Source organism: Neolamprologus multifasciatus, chromosome 2 (genome assembly GCF_963576455.1).
Source record: "Neolamprologus multifasciatus chromosome 2, fNeoMul1.2, whole genome shotgun sequence".
NCBI classification, from domain to species: domain Eukaryota; kingdom Metazoa; phylum Chordata; class Actinopteri; order Cichliformes; family Cichlidae; genus Neolamprologus; species Neolamprologus multifasciatus.
Window position 1 is genome coordinate 20,622,157 of NC_140440.1, and position 21,766 is coordinate 20,643,922.

Sequence of the window (21,766 nt, forward strand, 5' to 3'; positions counted from 1 at the left end):
ATTAATTGAATCCATTCTGGACTAAAGCTGTAACCTGACACAAGGTGAAACAAGTGAAGTGCTGGGAACAGTGTCTTTTACAGTGGGCCGGACCAGTGAAACTCCCTTTTCTGTGGGTGCAAAGAAGTTTAACTGCACATTTAATCCCTGAGATCTCAATATAAGAAAATGAAGTGCAAATTAATAATACATCTAAGTTTTTCTATGTTAGCATTAAGTAATTCTGCAGTAGTAAATTAAAGAAATCTGTCAGTACAATTCTTTGGGCTTAAATTTTAAAAATTAAATGTGTAAAATTACAGAGAAGTTCTGGTAGCTCACTGCCCAGAATGTCCTGTAATTACAGTATAAAACAGAAGTTTTTTTAATTAATTAATAGAAAATGTCCTATTTTTCTTTTTCTTTACTGTGAACCTGACAGAAATATGTGCAGATAGAGAAAAAACCTGAAACTTTTCTGACATGTGATTGCTCATCTGTTATTTAATAATTTTGGTGTAGTTGTAAAACTTATGAGAACGCAGTAGGTACCAAATGTCCTTCGAGTTTCCCAAAGCGTGTTGGATTGGAGTCTTTGCAGGGTTGATTCCAGGCCACAGGCCTTATGTTTAAAACCCTGGTTTTACAGGAACAGTTTGAAATTTTAGAAAATGTAATTTCTCGCTGAGAGTCAGATGAGAAAATCGATACCACTCTGTTCAGAATATGTTTACTGTCAGCAACCGATTGGCCTAAAAGTGGATGAATGCGGAAAACAGTCGAGCTGGCTTTGTTCAAAGGTATTAAAACCAATAAGCAGCTTTAAAGATTACAAATTAAAAATCATATTTTTTTCCTCATCCAAACAAAAACCATAACAACAGTTTGCAGTTTTATGGGAATGGCAGGGCAGGTTGTGGGTCAAACTATTTCTTGGCAGGGCAGTGGCTTCCTGGAGTGTTTGCTGGCTGGCTCCTTCCAGCATCATGCCAGAAAACCAGACACGAGGCTGTCAGAGTGTCAGACAACAAGAATCCAGGATGTCAGATCTCCTTATAACAGCAGATACTTAATTGTTTCAACCTTAACATATAGCCCTGTGATGGCCTGCCAATGCACTCAGTGCCTACCCTAACTTAAGCCGGGAAAAACTCCAAGACTAGCTCGATAAATTAATCTTATGTATTCAAATTCTAATACTTTGTTTTATCTAACTTTGTAGCTAGCTGAGATAACTCCTGATGTCATCATTTCTTACATATCTGACAAAACTCCCTCAGTACCACAGAAGACACTGTATTTTTCCCAGGGTGGATAGTATTCCCTTAAGCACTATGCTGACATTTATGTAAAAAAATGGTGAAAGTGCACCGTTAAATGAAGAAATGTGTGACTGAATAAACAGTTAATGCTATTCATCACTACAACAGTCCTTTATTCCTTAAAAAAACACAAATGAACACACGCACACACAAAAATAGACCGAACAAAAAGACATAATCCATCGATACAATACCGAAGCATAACCACACCGCTGCCAAGACACAGTCCTGCTAGGACTCTTTTCCTCTATTCAGCCCTTATTTTACAGTCTACAAAACATTTTTTATTGCCCGGGCTCTGACGTTATAATCCAAAATAAGGACCTGTAATTCATGTGCTGAACAGCCATCAGCGCCGATTTTGTGAAGTGTCGCTGAGTCAATCATGCAGTTTGTGTAAACAATGTGCAGACGGGAAAAAAAAGAGTTGCTTTGTAGCTACCTAAAAAAAAACCCTGTGCAACCAGAAACCAGAGAAAATATGTATGTGTTTGTGGTTTCCTGTGGCTGATTCAAACAACTCTCATCAAAAAACTTGGAGCCACAAACAAAAAAAAGGGAAAAAGGGTTTTCCTCCAAACAAAAGCAACACCACCTTGTTTGCAATGATGGATTACATCCCCGGCTTAACAGCCATGCCCATAATGGATATTTGATAGAGTTTCAAAGTGGATGGGCACAGTTGAAAGCAATGCAATATTGCACTACATCCTTACAACTACCTTTTTTATTTTGTAAAAGAGCTGCAGATGGGACCGAAATGGCGACGGAATGATTGTAATGAGTAGAGATCCTGCCACCGCTGAAATGTTCCTTTCTTCAGCTAGGAAAACACAACTACATGGCCTTGAGACACAAACCTCTCACCTGCCACCAGACACCTGACAACCATAAGCAAAAAAGAAGCAGAAATCTATTATGCATGGTTTGCTGTATTTGGACTTGGGAAATTTTCTCTGAGTGCTTTTTATCCTAGCAGGTGGTATGCATATTAGACATTTAGCTGTGATAAGAGGAAAAGCAGACAAACACACTCGCACAAAATGAAGAGGCATACACACACAAATACGTATTCAGTATAATAATGACCAGCAGGACTCTTCGGGAGTCTCAGCAGGACTGGGACAGCACAGTGCGATGAAGGGGAGGAACAATGAGGCTGAGTTTTTCTTTTTTTTGTTTAGATGGAAACTGAACAAGAACTAACAGGATAGAAGGGACAATCTGCCTGAAAGACAGAAAAGAAAGAGGAAAAGAGATGGAAAATGACAGAAGATGGTAGAATTTCACCTCCGTCGTTGTCTGTTCCATCACTGCAGTCAGTTTCCATGACAACGCTGCATCCAGGCCCACTCCATCCAGCCTGGCAGACGCAACGCCAGCCGCTCTGCTCCAGGGTACAGCGCCCGTGCCCGCTGCACAACCCCGGGCAGCCATCTGAAAAGGTGTGTCCCACGTGTTCGTGCACACAGACACAGAGTTTTAGCGCTTGTGAGGACGCTGGAGGAGCACAATGTGAAATTTATCACCTGAGTAAAAATAAATTACCTTTCACTACGACATCCAAATCATGAGTAACTACGGGGACAAATAAGTGAGAATTGCGTAAAACCAGAATGATTGTAAATGGAAAACATCCAAAGAACAACAACAACACCTCTTTTTTTCTTTTTTTTTGTAAATGCATTAATCATACTCATCAAAATATCACAAGACAACCGAACACTCCCACGTGGACTCGGGCACCGCTCACCAATGTTACAGTGCTCTCCCTCCCAGCCAGGTTGGCACACGCAGGTCCCATCGTGGCACTGGCCGTGCTCTTCGCAGCGAGGATGGCATGCTCTCTGGTCGCACGCAGCGCCAATCCAACCCTCCTCGCACTGGCACTGGCCTTCTGAGCAAACGCCGTGGCTGCCACATGGCACCGGGCACAGCTCTGCCGAACAGGTGGGTGGAGATATGCGTGAGAAAAAAAAAGCATTTAAGTGTGAGAGGGGAAGGGAATGAGAGGGAGTGGAACAGATGGAGGAATTGAGCGGTGGAAGAGGGGGAAAATGTAAAAGAGGCACCGGGGACGCAGAGAGCAGAAAGAAGTTTCAAAGAGTTGGGGGTGAGCCATTGGATACAGGTGAGAAAAAAACTAACAAGCGATAGAAAAAGATAACCTCAGAGACTAAAGAGTCTACGTTCTCACAATACACAATCTTCCCACCTCTAATAGCTGAGCTCCCTGAAGGAGGAGAAGAGTGAATACACTCATAACAGCCAAATGATTCGTATTTGCACCGCATATTTAAACTACAGGGATTTCAATTCGGCTCTATTATTCTTTTCTGACATTTTGATCAGATATGTTGGGTATGTTAATACCTCTTTTTTCTCTTTCTTCATTTTCCATCATCTTCTCTGTTAACTTTCTCTTTTCTCCGTAACTTTCTTCCCCTCTGTCTTGCAACATGCATTTAAAATTCTTTCCTCCTGTTTTTGTCTATTTCCTTTTCTCTGTACTTCGTCTCTGCATCCAGCTCTCCCTCGCTCTCTCCCTCTGCAGAGGCAAAGCCTCATCCATCAGTAAAGAGAGCAAAGTGCTGGAGGCACACAAAGACTACTTATCCAGCTGCAGTAAAAAGTTATTTCAATTTAAATATACATAGCATGGAGAGGGAGGAAAAAGTGGATTAAAGTCGGAGAGGTTTTTTTAGGCTCTCTATTAGAATTACATTAACTTAGCTATGCCTCAACAAGACCAGGACATAGAAATGCTGGGTCCTTTTGATTAAAAGCCCGGCAGGTAGAGGGAGGCCGCTCATATCTCAGATATTCAGCCACGGTCTATCATTATCATGGGCTATATCACTATAATAAGGCATGCGCACACCTGAAAGCAGGTGCTAATGCCAATTGCCTGCAAATCATCGGTGTGCATGGCAAGGAGGATTCTTCCCAACGCCAGCATTAAGTTAGTCTGGTGGAACCAGAGAAAAGCCAACCTTAAAATGGCTATTTTCCTCTCTGTCAGCTCACACTGCAAGGACAAGGAAACTTCTTTTTTTCCCCCACTGTGTTCCACGCCACGCTGTAACCTATGTTTAGACACCGCAGTAGACTTGCTTGGCTCGCCTTGTTCTAGTCTTTTTCCTTCATAATCGGTGATGAACTGCTGTCTTTGCAAGCAAGCAGAATAAAAGTCCTTTCATATCTATCAAGGCTTTTTATATTTAACAAACACTCACTAACTAACATGTTGTGCTCAGGTATGTTATAAATGTTGGCGAGCTTTTAAATGCCAAGCTGAATGCTCCTCAGAGTTGCGATCTCTGACAGGCCTTGCAGCAAAAATGAGAAACGAAGTCTTTTAAAAAAAAAATTTTCTCACTGTAATTTTCTTTCCTCATTTAGCTAAAAGGGAATGCGAGCGTCCGAGTGCCTGCGTATTTGTACGCGCATGAGCATGTGTGTGTGTTGCGGCATAGCTGCTGCCCTCAAAGATTCATGAGAGGAAATCTCATTTACGACTAGAATGACGAGTGAGCGCACAAAACGCCCATGCGAACACACACGCATGTAGAGGCACATACACACAGCTCACAGTGTGGCTCCAATCCATATTTCTCTCATGTCTATCAAATCCCCAGAAAATAGTATCTGGCAAGACCATGCGTGCTACCAGAACACTGGCAACCTAGCGATGTGCACTTTCAATTTTCAGTGGTTTTTTTGTTTTGGTTGTTTTCTTTTCTCCTGTGTGTGAACAATAATCCTCAGGTCTTACCGGTGTAGCAGTCTGGTCCCGTCCAGTTGGGCTGGCAGGTGCAGGTGTCTGACTCTGGGAGATAGGTGCCATGTCCCGAACACTGCTCCTGACAGGCTGGCAGCGGGTCATCGCAGCTCACTCCCGCCCAGCCCGCCGAGCACACGCACTCCCCACGCACGCACACGCCGTGCCCGCCGCACTGAGGGTCTACACAGTCCACTGCGGACGGAGGGGAGGGTGGAATATAAAAGCACGGCTGAGTCAGAGGTGAAAGGAAGGAGCGAGGGGGAGGGGGGGCGGCGAGAGCCTGTCTCATTATAATTATCAGTTCACCGAGTATGAAAGCAGTGTTCTTTGCATCCCATCCAGGAGTTAACCACCCCAGATACAATCCCTGTATCTGTTCCACAACATTACACTTCATAGGACACTTAGAGCCGAGGCTTTGATAAGGGGTGAAATGGGTTGGTTGGTGTGCGGCTGTGTGTGTGTGTGTGTATGTGTGTCACGGTGGTCCATGCTACGCTGTGTTAGTGTGTGTAATTACAGCCCTGAGCACCGAGCCAAAGCTCAGCACAGTTTGGCTAAACTCGGCTCAGCTCAGCTCCGCCGCTCAAGGTCAAACACGTGATTCAGTCTCTGCAGGCCGAGACAGAGAAGGCAGCAGCGGAGGTCTTTAGGACAGCTGTGCCATCGGTGTTTCTGTCAGGTGTAACGTCATAATTGTTTTCAAATATTGCAGCTTTGTTTGTTTTTTGGTAATTTATTGGATGGTTTTACAATGAAGGGGATGTGGCAAACGCCCAAGGCTTGTTTTACTCCACAGCTGCAAGCTGCCTTAACAACCTGAGACTCGAATCAATTGTACTGTCATTGTTTTTTACTTCCTTTGCTTACAGGTCTTTTTCCTGCTATGCCGAGAATGCCATTTGTTGCTTCCAGGAAAGCCTAATTGATAACGAAGGTTTAGTGACCGTTTTTTCTTGCTTAAGTCAGTCTGAATAGATGTTTGTACCCTCTCCATGAAACACACGCACAGGCCAAATTCTTTCTTGCCACTCTGCGTATATTATACACGGAATAACAATGATGCTAAACTGACATTTGCATGCTGAGTATCTTCAATCTGTTTACTGCCACACCCCCCCATTTCTCTTCATGAGAAAAACACATTTAGCCTGGAGGTGTGATGATTGTTTCAAAAGAGAAAAAAAGAAGGAGAAAAAGCAAGGCCTGAGCAGTCTGTCCTGAAAGATGCCTGTATGACAAGGACCATCGGACCTGTCTGCTGCTACAGTTCTTCTTGAATGTGGGTTTATTATGTGAAACATTAAAAAGTGAAATGTGATTACGATTCTATAATGTTTGAAACTTGTTTTGTCTTCTGGTTTGAAAAGTGAAAAGGTCACTTATTAAAATATATTATGTCAAAACAGCTAAAGCTTTAGTCTACATGTTTAGAATTAAATGTCTGCAATTTTCCTTATTAACATAAATATTATTAGCAGAGCAGTAGTTGTAGCATTAGTAAAGGTGTTTACGTCTCCATCAGCTTTTGTTCAGACTGTCTCTTTGTGAATGAGATACTCTCAGTCAGTATTTGAATGTCTAAGACATTATTTACTTTGCTAGTGTCACAAATAGTTACTGTTGAACAACATTTCTTTTTTCTTGGTCTTTCCGAGCTGCATGAACGTGTTTTGAAGTTCTAAAGCTAGAATTCTCATCGTGCTTTACAGTTTGATCTCTCAATAACATTGTTGACATTTGCTTACATTTCACGAGATTCTTACTTTGGTTTGTTGAAAAAAAAGGAAAAGAAAGGATAAAAGAAGAATAAGTATTTTTCAATGTGATTTTCCCAACTGGGAAAAAATGTTCAGAAGATGAAGATGGAAACAAAATAGTCACTAATTCACAGTTCAGGTTTGACTTCAGGTTACAAAAATGTTGATTTTTAAAAGATGTGAGCCATTTATAAAATTATTATATTGTGCTAAATCACAACAACCGTCACCTCAAGGTGTTTTATAGTGAAAGTTAAGGACCTTGCAATTATATAGAGTAAGCCCCAACAATCGGATGACCTGCTACGAGCAAGCTCGGTGACAGTGAGAAGAAAAACTCATAACAGGAAGAACCAGTGAGGGGCATCCTTCTGCTGCAGCCCGATGGGGTCAGGGCAGGGCACGCAACAAAATTAAGTTCACTATAATGTTTCTAACTTTGTCTGCCTGCCATGTGGTGCAGCAGGTAAAAAACAGCTGGCTGCTCCAGCTGCAGTGTGGGCGAGGACAAAGGCTGTATGAAGTTCATCCGGGAAAGGAAATTTGCAATTTGGGGATGTAAAAGTGAAAACTGACGAGGGTAAAATGCTCTGCAGAGACTCTCATGGTCCGTCAGTCTGTGGGATCCCTTTAGTATCACACAAAGTCATTTGATTCTTGCTCAATATAAAAATATTGATTAGGGTGGTGTTAAATTCAATTCTTGCTTTTAATAAAAAGAGCAAAGTCATTTGTGTGCAAGTGGGGCCCTTTCTTCTTCTTCTTTTTAGCAGTGTAAACAACAGTTCTTACCTTGTTCACAATTAACACCCTTGTAGGCCGGACTGCATATGCAGATGCCCTGGATGCAGGTGCCGTGGTTGGAGCAGGTGGGATCGATGCACTGACCTTCCTCCACGTTGCACTCTGCCCCCTTCCACCCTTCCAAGCACACGCACCTTCCTTTCTCATACATGCCGTTACCGCTGCACAACACGGGGCATGAATCTGCAACAGGACAAACACAGATTACACTCACATATTCTGTAGTACACCTATGCACAAACACACACAGTGCTGCAGTATATTAGCTGGAAGACCGCGGTAACCTACCGTGAGTGGGGCTACGCTCTCTTATCTCAGTAGTGCGCAGATTCAGCAAATCCTCAAGCAGCCTCTGTCTCCCTGTCTTTTCCTCTCTCTCCCTCACGCACACACACACACCTGTACACACGCACACACTCCAGCTTATCCCTCACGCTGTTTCAATTTACTCAAGCACCACCTGAGCCTGGCTACCACGGCAACCCAGGAATTGTAGAAAATCCTCCCAACGTCACCTCAGTCATTCTGAACGGGCCGTGAAAACAATCGTGAAAACGAAGATTAGGAAAGAGAGCATTAGGGATTTAAAGAATGAGGCAGCGCTATCTCCATGCAGAGATGGAGAGCTGTGTGGCTAATGTAATGACAGGTAGAATAGAAGTCAGCGAGTGTCACGCGTCACACTCGCAGTCAGAGCTCGGGAAGTTCAAATGCATTAAAAAGATGATCCATAGCCATTGCCCATTTTTTCTCTCGAATAATTTGCAATGAGGGCCTTGTGTGTCCCGTGTTTGTTTGATCCGTTGTAAAATCGAACGCTCTGTGCCACACGGTAATAAAATCACACTTCACATTTTACGGCTCGTGCTAAAACTTGCTGTCTAACTTTTTCGAGCGGAGGATATTACAGCACGAGCAAATGAGCAAAGACGGCAGGAGCGTATGAATAAATGATGAGCGTAAATAAATCATAGGAAGTGATATCATATCACCTGTTTCGACACAATGAGACAGATTCAACTACAATAATTTTTACAAAGACTGACTCTCGGGGAGAATGCAGAAGAGGGAGAGAGAGGGAGAGGAAATAGAGCGTCTGTCCGTGGAGATGCAGAGGGAGGGAGGTAGAGCAAATGGGAGCAAACAAGATCCAGTCAGTAATGAAGACTAGCCAAAAGAGTTCAGCTGCTGATGTCTTCACCAACTTGATACGATGTACGACTTCATGCAGACATTTCGCAGTTTATCAGAAATTAAGGGTGGTGCTCACTGAGCTACGGGAAGGTGTTTATTGAGAAACAACGTTGGAGGAAATGTGGAGGTTTAGAGCAAATCTGTGCAAACCGGAGCATGTTCACTCCCCATCTACCCTATTGTACTCTAATTCACCCAGTAGCCACTGACAAGGTAGCTCTTACTGAAGTAACTAAAACAATTATTTACTTTACTCCTGCTTCAAAAAGAAAAAAGCGTTGAAATATATTATACTAGTATTAATTATTAATTATATATCAGAATAAAAGCTACAGCAGCATTCTGCCACTGCAAGCTTTTTTCAGACGGCACTGCATCGTGGATCAAAAACTAACTGTACTTTTCTGCATTCATAATTACATAAACTTGACAAGCTGTCCAACACCACTGGCTGAAAAAAAAAACCCCATGAAGGGTCAGATACAGCTCTCAGTCCTGGTCTTTGCTGAATTCTTTTTCTATTACTTAAAGACAAGACTTTCAGATGTTGTTCATCTGATATGTTCTTTGGTCTGACACTTCTTTTTCTGTGCTTTGTTGAGGAAAATTGTCCAGTTTACAGTTTATAAACCGCACCATGTCAAGCCTCCAGCTAATAAATCCCCGAGAATCACCTTGTTGGTGCAAAAATGGCGTTTTTTTCCCTGTCACATTGTGTTATCTTTGGCATTTTTAGAGATCCAACTACAGAAAATGAACCAAATCATGTGTTTTCACTAATAACAAACAGACAGATACTGTGTCTTCTGTGGAGACACAACACTGGTTCATCCCTTGAGTTCGGGGGCAGTTTTATGCTTGAATGACTTGTCGGTCATTGTTAAGTAGCTTAACAAAATGGTCAGGTACAAGGACAGGACTGAAAATGAATGAAAAAGCAGCCGATGTCTAAAAACTATGAAAAACCTTCAGAAAGTCTTCCCCCTTAAAAGCAAAATATACAGAAATAATATAATAATATAAAATCTACAGAAGACTTTTACACAAATGTGTGGTTGTTGGCCATAAAATCACAGAAAACTCCACAGACTGGAAACAGCATTGTTTAGTAAGATATCACACACTCATATGTGAAGACAGCATGAGAACAGCAAAAGCCCATTTTGTGCTTGGAAAAACCCTGCATATATGTGTGTATTCATCCGCATGATGAAATAGTACCGTGCAAAAATGTCAGGACTTGCAAAGTTTGCAAAGCAAAAATGACTTTGTAGCTGTTTTGGGACATCACTAAATCTTTATACATATATATATATATATATATATATATATATATATATATATATATAAATATATATATATATATATATATATATATATATATATATATATATATATATATATATATATATATATATATATATATAAATGAATTACACATTTGTGACAACTTTTAGAAACATTTTCAGCAGAAGTGAACAGGCTCAGGGCTACAAAAAGTCCCTCCAGACCGTGTTGGGAGGCTGGAAAATATGAAAGACGCATTTATTTTAAACTTGTTCTTTTACTGAAATTAGACAGACAGACAGACAGATAGATATTTCTTACCTTTGGCACAGTCAGGACCCAAGAATCCAGCAAAGCAGTGGCAGTGTCCAGCGACACACTCTCCATTTCCGTTACAGTCTGTGGAGCAGCCGTCCATTGAGTCTGCATACCCACACATACAAACAAACACACACATCAGAACAGAGAAATATAAAATAATACAAGAACTTGAAAATATTCTGCATGTAACTCCATAAGCTGACATGGCTCACTGTTATTGAATGAGAGATCTGATAAGCAATGGATGGCTCCCCAGACACAGGGGCTATATTAGATTAGTCTGATCCAGCTGCTATCACTCTCTGGGGAACGGCCAAGCACTCACTTACACTCAGTAGCACTAAGCACATTATACTGCATTACAGGTTGGAAACACGCGGTACGCAAATTTACAAACATCAAGGCTTAATCAACAAACTGTTTACACGGCCCGCATTTTGGAACGAGACTGAAACAACATAAAATCTGACATTGTGAGTGCACGAGTAAGTGGAGAATATACAATCGCGCGTCGCTACAGTAGATGCACTCTGGGCATTGCAAAAGATCAATGTGATGCTTGTTTCTACTAGAGCATTGTCTCATCTGGATGTGTGCGTTTCATCCTATCCCTCTGTAGGCTATGTGCATTTCATCGTAATCCTCAATCAGACTTCAAAAGGAAGAACTTCTTTTTTACTCTTCTCCCTTTTTCTCTTATTGATACGTCCATCATGTCAGAGCTCATTCTCCGGGCCTGAGCAGATAGGGGAGATAAAAACGGAGCGCGCTTTCATGATTTTAGAGCATTACAGGAGCCTCGCTCTCAGCTCTGCTCAAGACACAAGTTTCTGGTGAAGAAGAATCAGCAGCTGGCAGAGCTGGGGATTTGAACCATGCTGCCGGTTGTCTCGTGGCAGGCGAGCTCCATCTAAGCTAGATAAAGTAATTAAAACGAGTGTCGAGGATGTCATCCTTTATTTGACCCTGCGCCGTCCTGCTTGCTCTCCTCTGAATGGGGATCGACTCCAGAGTCAAACCGCTGCAGTCCCCTGGCTCGCTCTGCTCAGGGAGCATGGATGACAAATCCTTCAGTGGCACGGCTCACACACACACGCACACACACGCTTACAAACACATGCACACAAAGTTATTATGTGACACCCGCCTTGAGGCGCGTGTGACACATGCTAATGAGACAGGCCCTGCCAGTAGCCGGCAGCGCAGCGTTATCCTCCACAGCAGCGCATCACTTCAGAAACCAAAGTCATTTTCACCTCCATCACCTGTCATCGTCACACTGATGGAGAGAAGGAGTGGCAATCATCTTCTCTCCCACACAGTCGGGAGAAATCACAAATGTTTCTCTTTCTCACGCTCTGGGGAAGAAAAAAAAGAGCCTCCTATGCACAAATTCCAATATTGACTGTGGCACCTGACACATGTAATGAACAAAAACTCATCTGCAAGGTCACCGAGTTGCTTTTGAATCGGGCGCAGGCGAGCGATCCGTCAGATCTCTCACAAGGCTGCAGGGTTGCAGCAGTGATATAAGCTCTGTATCTTTTCAGGTCAATGTCTCAAACATAAAACTCTCCGGGCAATTAAGAGGTAATGCATAAGAAAGCCATGCCTCTATTTGTTACAGCGTGTATGTGTGTGAGTGTGCACGTGTGCGGGCATTCGTGAGACGCCCACTCTCTTCTTTCCACTGACTAAACCCTGGCCAGTTAGAAATCACTCATGCCATAAGTTATTGAAGTTAAATGCTATTATAAAATGGGTGCTTCCAGCCAAGTGATCTGATTGGTCAAATAAGCATTCCAATTGTACTTTATGAGCCCGTAAAGATTCAGCCATGCTTTATGACCCTTGGGCTCTATGAATTTATGAAAAAAAAAAAGATGAAATGGCTGCTCAGCTAACTAGAAGTATCCAGCCTCTAGCCAACCACCAGTTTTGTTTATCCTCTTTTTTATTAAGAGTTATGAAGGAAACTTTCCCAGATTTTTTTTCCTTTTTCTTATGGCCATTGTTTTAAAGAGGTAATATTCAAGCACACGTGTGATGGCAGGTGAATAAGCAATTATGTATAATTAACAACCCTGCAGGGAGCAGCACTCTCTCCCTAAGCAGATTTAAAAAGAAGACGGTGCTGGCAAAGTGGCCTACATGTAAACGTCGGTATCAGCGGAACAGGAAAAAAGGAGCTTTATCCGCATCTGCCGGCATTTTTTACAGCAGAGAATATGTTTGAAAATGCAATCTGACTCTCATAATGGCATCTATTTTGAAATCAGCGTGTACCTTTTCAGTCTTTTCTTTATCTCATCCATTTATATACCATAGACTCACCACGATACTGTACGCACACATCGACATGCATTACAGTATCTATATCAGAATTTATGCAGACAATTTTTAGCTGCAAGCAAGTACGATATGACTGTGTTCTGCTTTTGCACATGTGTGTGTGTGAGATGGCCTGTGAAAGGATGACAGAACAAAATATCTTCTGAACAACAAAGGTCAGTTATCCGCTGACAACACATGTGATTTTAAACGATCTAGCCCAACTCAATTCTTTCTTCTTTTCATCTTTTGTTTCCCCCCCAAGATAATGACTACTGTGAACATCCATGACAGGGTTTTCTCTCTCTCAGGTAGCCTCATGCCTCATTACTCTTGCAATCATGTTTTACATCCCAAAGCAACAAGCAATTTTTTTTTCAAAAACTGCAATCAGCCCCATTTCAGGTATTGTCCTATCATCCTGTCTATCATCCTATCAACTTCTTGTCATACTCCACACTCTATTGATTTCATCTTACTTTATTTATTTATTTTCACGGTCGCTTTTCGCTTATTTATTCTCTCTCGTTTCTTCGATGTATCCAGTTACTACTGGCTGCGGAAAAGCTCAGTTTCCCGACAGAGATCATCTCAATTCTCCCTCCTCTCCTCATCATCAAGGTTCAACTCTCGGGCTACACTATATTGTGTCCCTTATTAGGATTTACCGCACAGTGGCTGGGCGGCTTTCATCTTCTGCCTCTGAAAGAAAGCGGTGTCCTGCCGTAACTTCTTTCAGATGTGTAAATAGACAGCAAAATGATCTTTGACCTCAATCCATTAATATTATTTTTGCCTTTCAAGCTGTATCGCTCGATTAATTGTTTTGAACAACCTCGGCAAACTAAAGGCCGGTAGACTAAGGCCATCTGTTGTTCCTCTGTTTGTTTTTGATTATTAAAGAGAGGCAACAAAAATTCTTCCTGGTTCCTGTTTAGCACGAAATATGTGACTGGGGAAAAAACAGAAAGTCTGGTCTATTCCAGACTTTACAGACAGCACACGTGTCAACAAATGTTAGACAGCTCTGAAATAAAATCTGTGTTTAGCTGTCGCACGCTGTCAGTCATTGTAAAAAAGACTCTGTCAATATGACGATGAAAGATGTCTTCAGTACAATGTTTTGCCTCTGTGGAGCTGTTTACTGATTGGCTTGCAACTTGGGTTTTGAAGGGGTTGTTGATACATATTTAGCCTAAAAGCATCACGTCAGCCGCGCATAATGTTCCTGATCATTTCCTGAATAATAGGAAAACCTCGTCATAAGAGACGCGCGAGGAAAAACATCCCAAAATATAGACTTTTTTTTTCATGGAGGGTCGCTCACGATATGCGTGTGAGTGTATTAACATGGAAATTACCAAGTTGCTCCATGGCATTACTGTGCTACTACATTTCCCAACACTTTTTTTTTTTTTTGGTTATTTCAACACTGTATTCTCTTAAGGACTACTGGGCAAAGTGGGAGTGAAGAAACTGCCCTGGTAATTATCCACTTGTCTATATTCAGCCACATACTCTTGCATTATTCACATCCTTCAATTTACACTGCCATCCGTGTGTGTCATAGCAATGAGCTGCAGTTAGCAAGCCCTGTCATTACTACAGGAGCTGTCCTCCCCTTTCTAACGGCTGTCTCTGCCATGCCAAACTCACTCGCATAATAGGAAAAGTTCCCTTCAAATGTCAATGAGTTTCACACCACTCTTGACCATGTCCTTACGTGTCTGCATATCCGCAGATAAAAAGGAAGACAGAACGAGAGAGTGAAGCAGCCCTGAGACATTATCAGAGGAACACATGTAAAGCAAGACAAATACAGAAGAAAAAAAGCTAATCCTCCTCACCTATGGGAGTGCTGTGGAGTAACACCTGCTCCAGGTTGCGGCCGTCGTTGTAGAGAGCCAGGTGCCAGGTGCCGGGGTCCATGTACTCGATGAAGCCTGTTTCTTGGAGGCCGCTCAGTAGCAGGCCTTTGGGAGCTTTGGCAGCTGAGACGGGATCAGTCAAGGACCTGGGCAGGGCCTTCCCATCCAGCAGTTTTACAAAGTCAAACTGAATACAACACAACCAGAAAACAGCATTATCAACCAGTCTGAAGGAAACAACAGCAACAAAAACAACATGGGAATTCGCAAAGTCTACATAAAGGCAACAGAAATGAGCGAGGCAAACCTTGTGCAGTGGCGTGTGGCTGTTGTTGGGCTAGCTGCGTGAATGCTATTAGAAAACTGGGTGGATACAAGAAATTGGGGACTAGAATTCATGATGCGCATATCAAATGTGAATCCAGAGGCCAAAGGAAAGGAGGGATGCTTTTTTTCCGCCGCATCTCCCTTTTCTACCAGACGTGTTCCACAGCAGCTGGCTCAAAAACTTGACATGCTGCTAATAGCACGGGCACACTTTACCACCCAGGTTTTCAGTGGAGCAGACTATTATTTCATCTGTCTTAACCTTTTCGTGCTTCTTTCTCTCCCTCTTTAACTTTCCCCCACCACTCTCATCTCCCCTCTCTCCCTCCCCTCCTATCCATCCTCAAACCTCCTTGAACTAGCAAGCACTCGCTGAGTCTTATTTCCCCTGAGGGCTGTGTGTCACACTAGTGTCAAAAACAGCTAATTAGACCTCTTCATGCAGGCGAGAGCAGGGGCGCACTGATGTTAAAAAGCAGATGACTCAGTGTGTGTTGTATTTTTGTCTGTATCTGTGCGTCTTGAATGGCACAATGCTGTTCTACACTTTGCACGATACGAGACGCTAACATCAGCGTTTTCTTCACGAAAAACCGAGCGCGTCCGCACTTTTTAGGGAGCCCGTGCGCCATTTTAGAAAGACACGTGTCCATGTGGGGACAATTGCTTTGTCCTCATGTTTTGTTTGTTTTCTTAGCTGGAAAATTAGCATCATATTCAGTATGAGAAAAACACGCACGACTCTAGAGAAGAAAAAAACATCAGTTTTTCATCAACAACTCTAACACTGTGTTTCAATACAGCTGAACTCACAATTTAATTGATCTGATTTACATTTTTTTCCCTTTGTGTTGTCAGAACAAGTTTAAAGCAGTGATTTTTTTTGGTTCATGGTTCATGAATGCTACCTGTTAAACAGGCAGACAGCAAATTCATTCTCTGCTGCAGTCAGTTATCGATTTAACTGTTTTTGTTTGTTCTAACACATTTGCCTCACAAAACATGAATAAAAGCAGTTTATGGACATCTGTCTCCACACAAATCAGCGTTTGTACTGAAAAGAACAAAATGCAACTTCCACCTCTTTTAGGACAAGAAATCCAGAGACATCAAAATGGAGACAAAGTAACAGCAAATCAAAAACCAAAAAAACCAAAAACCTATTCCAGCTGTCAGATTGGATGAAAATGTGCTTGCTGTAATGCTCTGTCTGGCTGAATGAGCACACTGACAAAGTTTGAGATTGGAAAGAACAAAGATGTTGATAAATAAAGAGATGTGGAGGAAATGCACAAAAAAGACAGCCAGTGTATCACAATAGAGTTTTTTAAAAAGACTTTCAAACTAAAATAATTTCTCATGATTAAATATAAAAAAGCATTGTGTGTCGTGTGTGTCTAGAGCATCCTGGAGTATCAGGAGTTCTGGATCAAAGAATATAATGTAATCGTGTTCAAATAAGTGCTTAACACTCCCCACCGCTGAATATCACCTCAGTGTAGATGCAAGGAAAAAGTGGAGAGAAATAGGTGCATTAGCGTGGATGGGATCTGTAGCAGCTGAAGCAAACATGCCCATCTGGTGAACAGCACGCTACGACATGGGGCCTTCTTTACCTGAGTGTGTGTAGGCGGTATGTTCCTGCGCCCATAGACCCCCAGCAGTGCGTTGTGTGAAAGAGAAAGATTGAACTTGATGTAGGTCGGATGGTGCACAGTTATATGAAACCTCCAAAAAAGTCCCGGCGGGATTGCCTGGCTCTGCTGAGTCCCGATGTCGACCTCGCCACGGTCGATGGCCCGGCCTCGCACCCACTTTTCTGTAGGCAAAAAATAAATTTAAAAAAATCAGACAGGTGAGGCCGCTAAAGACACACGCTGCAGATTTATCAAAGCGGACAGGCTGTCGTATTCAGTATCAGAGGGAGCAATTAATAACCAACCTGATGTCCTCAAACATCAGCGTGATCAGCCGCTGCACTAATGAAGTGAGACTGAATAGATGTCAGGAATGACTGAGCGGTGGTGAAAATCCTGCTTTTCAAGAGACCATGCTTTGGCAGGCCTTTGGATAGGCTCTGCATAAAGATGAACTGCTTTAAAAAGGAAGTGTTTTGTCTGAGAGCTGTCTACTGGGGCTTTGTCGTGTGCTATATTAGCATCTTCTAACAAGAAAGAAAGTCTGTGTGTGTGTGTGTGTGTGTGTGTGTGTGTGTGTGTGTTAGTGTGAAAGGAGAGAGAGAACGAGAGAAAGCAAAGGATGAGAAAAAGTGAGGAGGGCACATGTACGCATTCACAAACAGCGTCACACAGATAGTGTCTTGAGTGAGAGTGTGTCTTTGTCTGTGAAGAGAATAGTCTTTCCAACAGTCCCCTGGCCATCAGCTCCTCTTCTCACCATAAGCCTTTATCAACCACCAGGCCTGAGTCTTTTGTGTTGGGGAGCAGGCAAGGCTCTCCAGCCCTCTTTGTGTCAGCCTTTATGTAGAGATATATCTCTGCTTCTAAACTAAGATGGAGGAAATATGGTGACAGAGGGGAGCCAGCCGATCGTTACGGCCACAAAGGCAGAAGAACAGTTAGGGGCAGATTCATGGACGAGCCGGCTCGCTCTCAATCCATAATGCCTGCTGCTTTACCACTCCATTATGGCGACACCATACATGCCCGCAGGCCAGCCGACATATATCACACGTACTGTCAGAGCGAGGGAGGCGGAGAGTGCAGGAATGTGAGGTACTCATCTTGCTATGCTAGCAGAAGCTAAAGCGATGGGAATATTTATTAGTCCATTGGTCATTCCAGCTCTTTATTGCAGACCTCTCAGTAACTACAACTGTTAAGTTTTACACAGATATTCATGATGATCGGAGAAAAATTCTGGGTCTGATGATTGTTTTGTCTTTCCAGCTTGCCACGCCATGAAGCTGACATTTGTGGTTTTGCTTGAAATGTCACATCGACTTTTCTTCTCTAGTCTCGTCACCAGGTCAGATCGTCTTGGGTTAATCAGCAAACATGCTACCCTGCTCCAACTACACAGCAGGATATCTGCACACAAATGTTAGACAAAAGGTGCATCCATCCATCCATCTCCTACTAAGGGTCATCAAAGACAACAAGTTTGCAGGATGTTGAAAATACCTAAGCAATGCATTTCTTGCTCAAAGCACTACCATGCATGCATCTCTAGTATAGCTGTGGCACCTGCAGACTGGGAGATTTCAGCAATGTCAAGCCAACATAGATCAAATAAACTTAGGTACGACATCAAGTTGTGTTATGCGGACCGCACAATTGATGAAACTTACAGAATCTTAGGCCACAATGAACAGTCATAATTCCCCAGCTGTTTCTTTCCATGCTTGACGTAGTCATAATAACAGCTGCAGACACATCATACAAACGTGGCTTCTGCCGCCACGACTCAGTTAGATTTTCTTCATTGCTGGAATTCCAAACACTTCATTTTCCACGTTTTACCTCCATTCATTCCATTTCTTTTGGTGTTTTTTTTTCTCCTTTACAATTTGTGCCAGTGTCAAAGTTGATCAATGTGTGATTATCTAATACTGCATTCCTATCTGGTTGGTTAGTGGACGTGACGATGCCAACACTTTGGCAGGCCATCTGTAGCAGCGAGATTGTGGAAAGGGTCAGCTTTGAACCTTAACGCGAGACAAATATCTTAGAGCCAAGACTAAAAGACATTCGCAGCTCACTCGTCAAATCACACACAGTGAATACTTGAATTTCAGTGAATTTTAAAAATTGTGCAAATGAATGCCAAAAGATCATACATCATCTCTTTCTACCCTTCTATCTCATTTAGGCAACACTTGAAAAGAAATAATAAAGTGATTAATTCGGTAACGCGCTTAACTAGTGCAACGAGAGGAGAAAAAAAGGGACAAAACGATGAGATTGGGACGAGAACAAAAACAGAAAAAGATTTTTGATTGAAAGTAAAAGCAAAAAAAACAACAACAACCCACACACACACCTACAGACAGGTGTCTGTATGAGGCATAATTTGTTCCCGCACTAAAATCTCTACCAAACCGAACAAAAGCAGCTTGGCCGAACTAAAGTATGCATTCATGTATTCCTACCGAGTCTACCTCAGCAGTCTATTCATTTTAATGCTAATCCTCACTTCTGCGCCTCGCCACAAAAATATAAAGGCCAGCAGAGGGATGGATGTCCCGAGGAAAGCAGTCTTTTATTCAGCACTAGATGAATAGGACATGAATAGGGCATGGCAGTTGGCGGAACACTGGCAGGCAGACAGGCGCACAAGCAGGCTGACTGGCAGGCTGGCGGGCAGATGAGCAGGACTGACGCTAATTACTGTACAGTGCTTCTCCAAGTGTGATGCAACAAGGGGACAGAAAGCGGCACTCAGGTCAGCCACAAGGAAGGGTGGTAGGGAGATGGGGGAAGCGGGGGAGATGTAAAAGGGAGGGAGGGGGGAGCACATATGAGAGGACCATGCTCATTGAGGAGTTGGCTGTGTCGAGTTACAACTGCTGATGCAAGAAAGAAGAAAAACCCTCCTTGCATCTCTCTCTCTCCCTCCCTCCCTCTCTCTCCGTCTGTCTCAGCACGTAGAGAATAATACTGCAGCTCCAGTAAAACCAGGGGAGAGGATCGAGGCATTTTTGGGAGTCCCACAGAAACCAGACGGCTCACATGGTGACCGGGGGCTCCTAGAGCCGCTCAGATTACTTCTGTCAATCAATGTGTTCCAGCCGTGTGTCTCAGCACAAAACCTGAGCCCACTCTTTGAAAAGATCTTTCAAAACAGCAAATCTGTGTTTATTCCTATCTGGCAGACATAAAGAATACAAGCTTAAACAAGATGATATGCAAACTGGGAGGCAAAAATTCCTTCGCACCTTGCTATCTCGTGGCTTTAATAAGAGAAAAGCAGCTTGAAATTCACACTTGCTATTGGCGGCTTGGAGTAAGAGTAAAAATACAACAGCATCGCATAAGCCTCCTTTTATCATTAGTTGGCAGGGGAAGAAAAAAAATTGGAATATTTGAAAATGTTGAGCCTGTTTAAAGGGCAGATAAAAGCGTTGCATTGCTCATTCATGTCTACCATCAACATGGCCTTGATGGGAATGATGAATTGGTAGTGGGTCAGTCTGATATAACCAACATAGGGAGCATTATAATAATGATGATGCTGCCTCAGCCAATTATACTGGTTGTACACATAGTGCTCCTATGCCCCCACTGACACTAGTCGCACGCAATATGCAAACACATGTACACACTGCAATATTTTCTGCTAAATTAGCCCTTGAAAATGTTCCCAGGCCGCGGGACATCTGGATCAGGACGGCTTTACAATTGAACTCTTAACCTCTCCCATTTCTAATGACTCGCTAACACCTCCACATTGTCCTCCTTCACCCCCATCTTTGCAAAGCACGTGCTTCCAAAAGTTAGTGTGAGTTTGCCTGCCCATCCATCTGAATGTGCTGTGTGTCTCTGAGTGTGGGTGTGTGGGTGCACCAGGCCAATGAAGGAACGGAACTACATTAGGACTTGGGACACAAGGTCTAATTAATTTCTCTTGCCTACGGGTTATTCAGGTAAAACAATTACACCTGTAATCTATTTTCAAAGGAACTAAACTGTCTTTGCAATTAATTTTATTATCCCTCAGATTCTAATGAAGCAGAGAACAGACTAAAAAGTGCAGCCAGAGTCTTGGTGACGGGACACGTCTGAGGGGACTGGAACTGTGTGTGTGTGTGCGCACGTCAATACTGTGTCTGAATCTCACACATATTGGTGCAGACAACATTAATAGCGTTCCAAATGCAAGAGAGATTGAGTTTGCCGCAGGATGAATAAAAATATCACAATGGGCAAGGTCTCTATAATTACTTGGATTCAATTAAGGGCCTTTTGAGCAGGTGGCTTAATAAGTTTTCAGCCGCCTCTCTCCACTGTGCAGCCTAATGAGTGTCAGTCAGAGTCAGGAGAAGATAATGCTCTTGGCCTTAGGCCCTTCCATTACGCTCTCTCTTCCTCACCTCCTACCATCAAACCCCAGGCTACGTGTGTGACAGACACATCTGGCCCTTAGCAAATGCATTCATTGCACGACACATGCATTGTTACACATGTAATATGTGTTGTGTCAATTGGAAGGTGGATAAAGTACCTACAGATTATTTTTCTTCAAGCTTTACCTGTGTAGTCTGGGTGCAGGTCTAGAGGCTTAACTACTGTGATGCATTTTGAAAATTACTTGTAAGTATCTTAAATTACCCCTCTTGGATATTTATGTCCAAAAAAGTAGAACACAAGGTCGATGCAACTTTGTGTAACAAAACAGGCTTCCTTCTCTGTAGTACTTTGGTACATCACTTTGTCATTTTTATGAAATATCTGTATCTAATATGTTTTCCAAAATGTTAAAAACTACTAATAAAGATATGTGAAGAGATATTTTTACCTGCTTAATAAAAATATATATTTCCTTAACAAATGTGCTTATGTCATGCTATGCTATTAGATTGTTAATGCTGATGCATATGTAAATAGTGTTTGAATGTAGGAACAAATCAAGGTAAGGCTACTTTAACTGCTTTTTTAAAAATTGTATCTTCCCAGTTTTTCCTTCGCAGAGGAACTCGAAGGTTTGTTCCAACAAAAGCCAAAGAAAAAAAAGAAACAAAACTCCAGCACTGTGCTCAAATGATCTATTTTTAAACCAGTTTTGTTGTTAGGGATTTAACTGACAAGCATAATCAAAAAGTGGTCAGAA

At 42.5% G+C, this 21,766-nt stretch overlaps 1 protein-coding gene across 2 annotated transcripts in view; it reads right to left on the minus strand.

The window, feature by feature from the left end:
* Positions 1-21,766, minus strand: part of tenm1 (teneurin transmembrane protein 1) — a 210,987-nt gene that overhangs the window by 84,780 nt on the left and 104,441 nt on the right. For both annotated transcript variants that reach the window (XM_085134297.1, XM_085134305.1), the window contains exons 7-14: positions 16,594-16,796; positions 14,630-14,837; positions 10,452-10,553; positions 7,638-7,832; positions 5,077-5,277; positions 3,055-3,240; positions 2,850-2,879; positions 2,592-2,738 (exon numbers count right to left, since the gene is read on the minus strand). In XM_085134297.1, the coding sequence (XP_084990423.1) occupies positions 2,592-2,738; positions 2,850-2,879; positions 3,055-3,240; positions 5,077-5,277; positions 7,638-7,832; positions 10,452-10,553; positions 14,630-14,837; positions 16,594-16,796 (1,272 nt within the window). The remainder of the gene's footprint in view (positions 1-2,591; positions 2,739-2,849; positions 2,880-3,054; positions 3,241-5,076; positions 5,278-7,637; positions 7,833-10,451; positions 10,554-14,629; positions 14,838-16,593; positions 16,797-21,766) is intronic.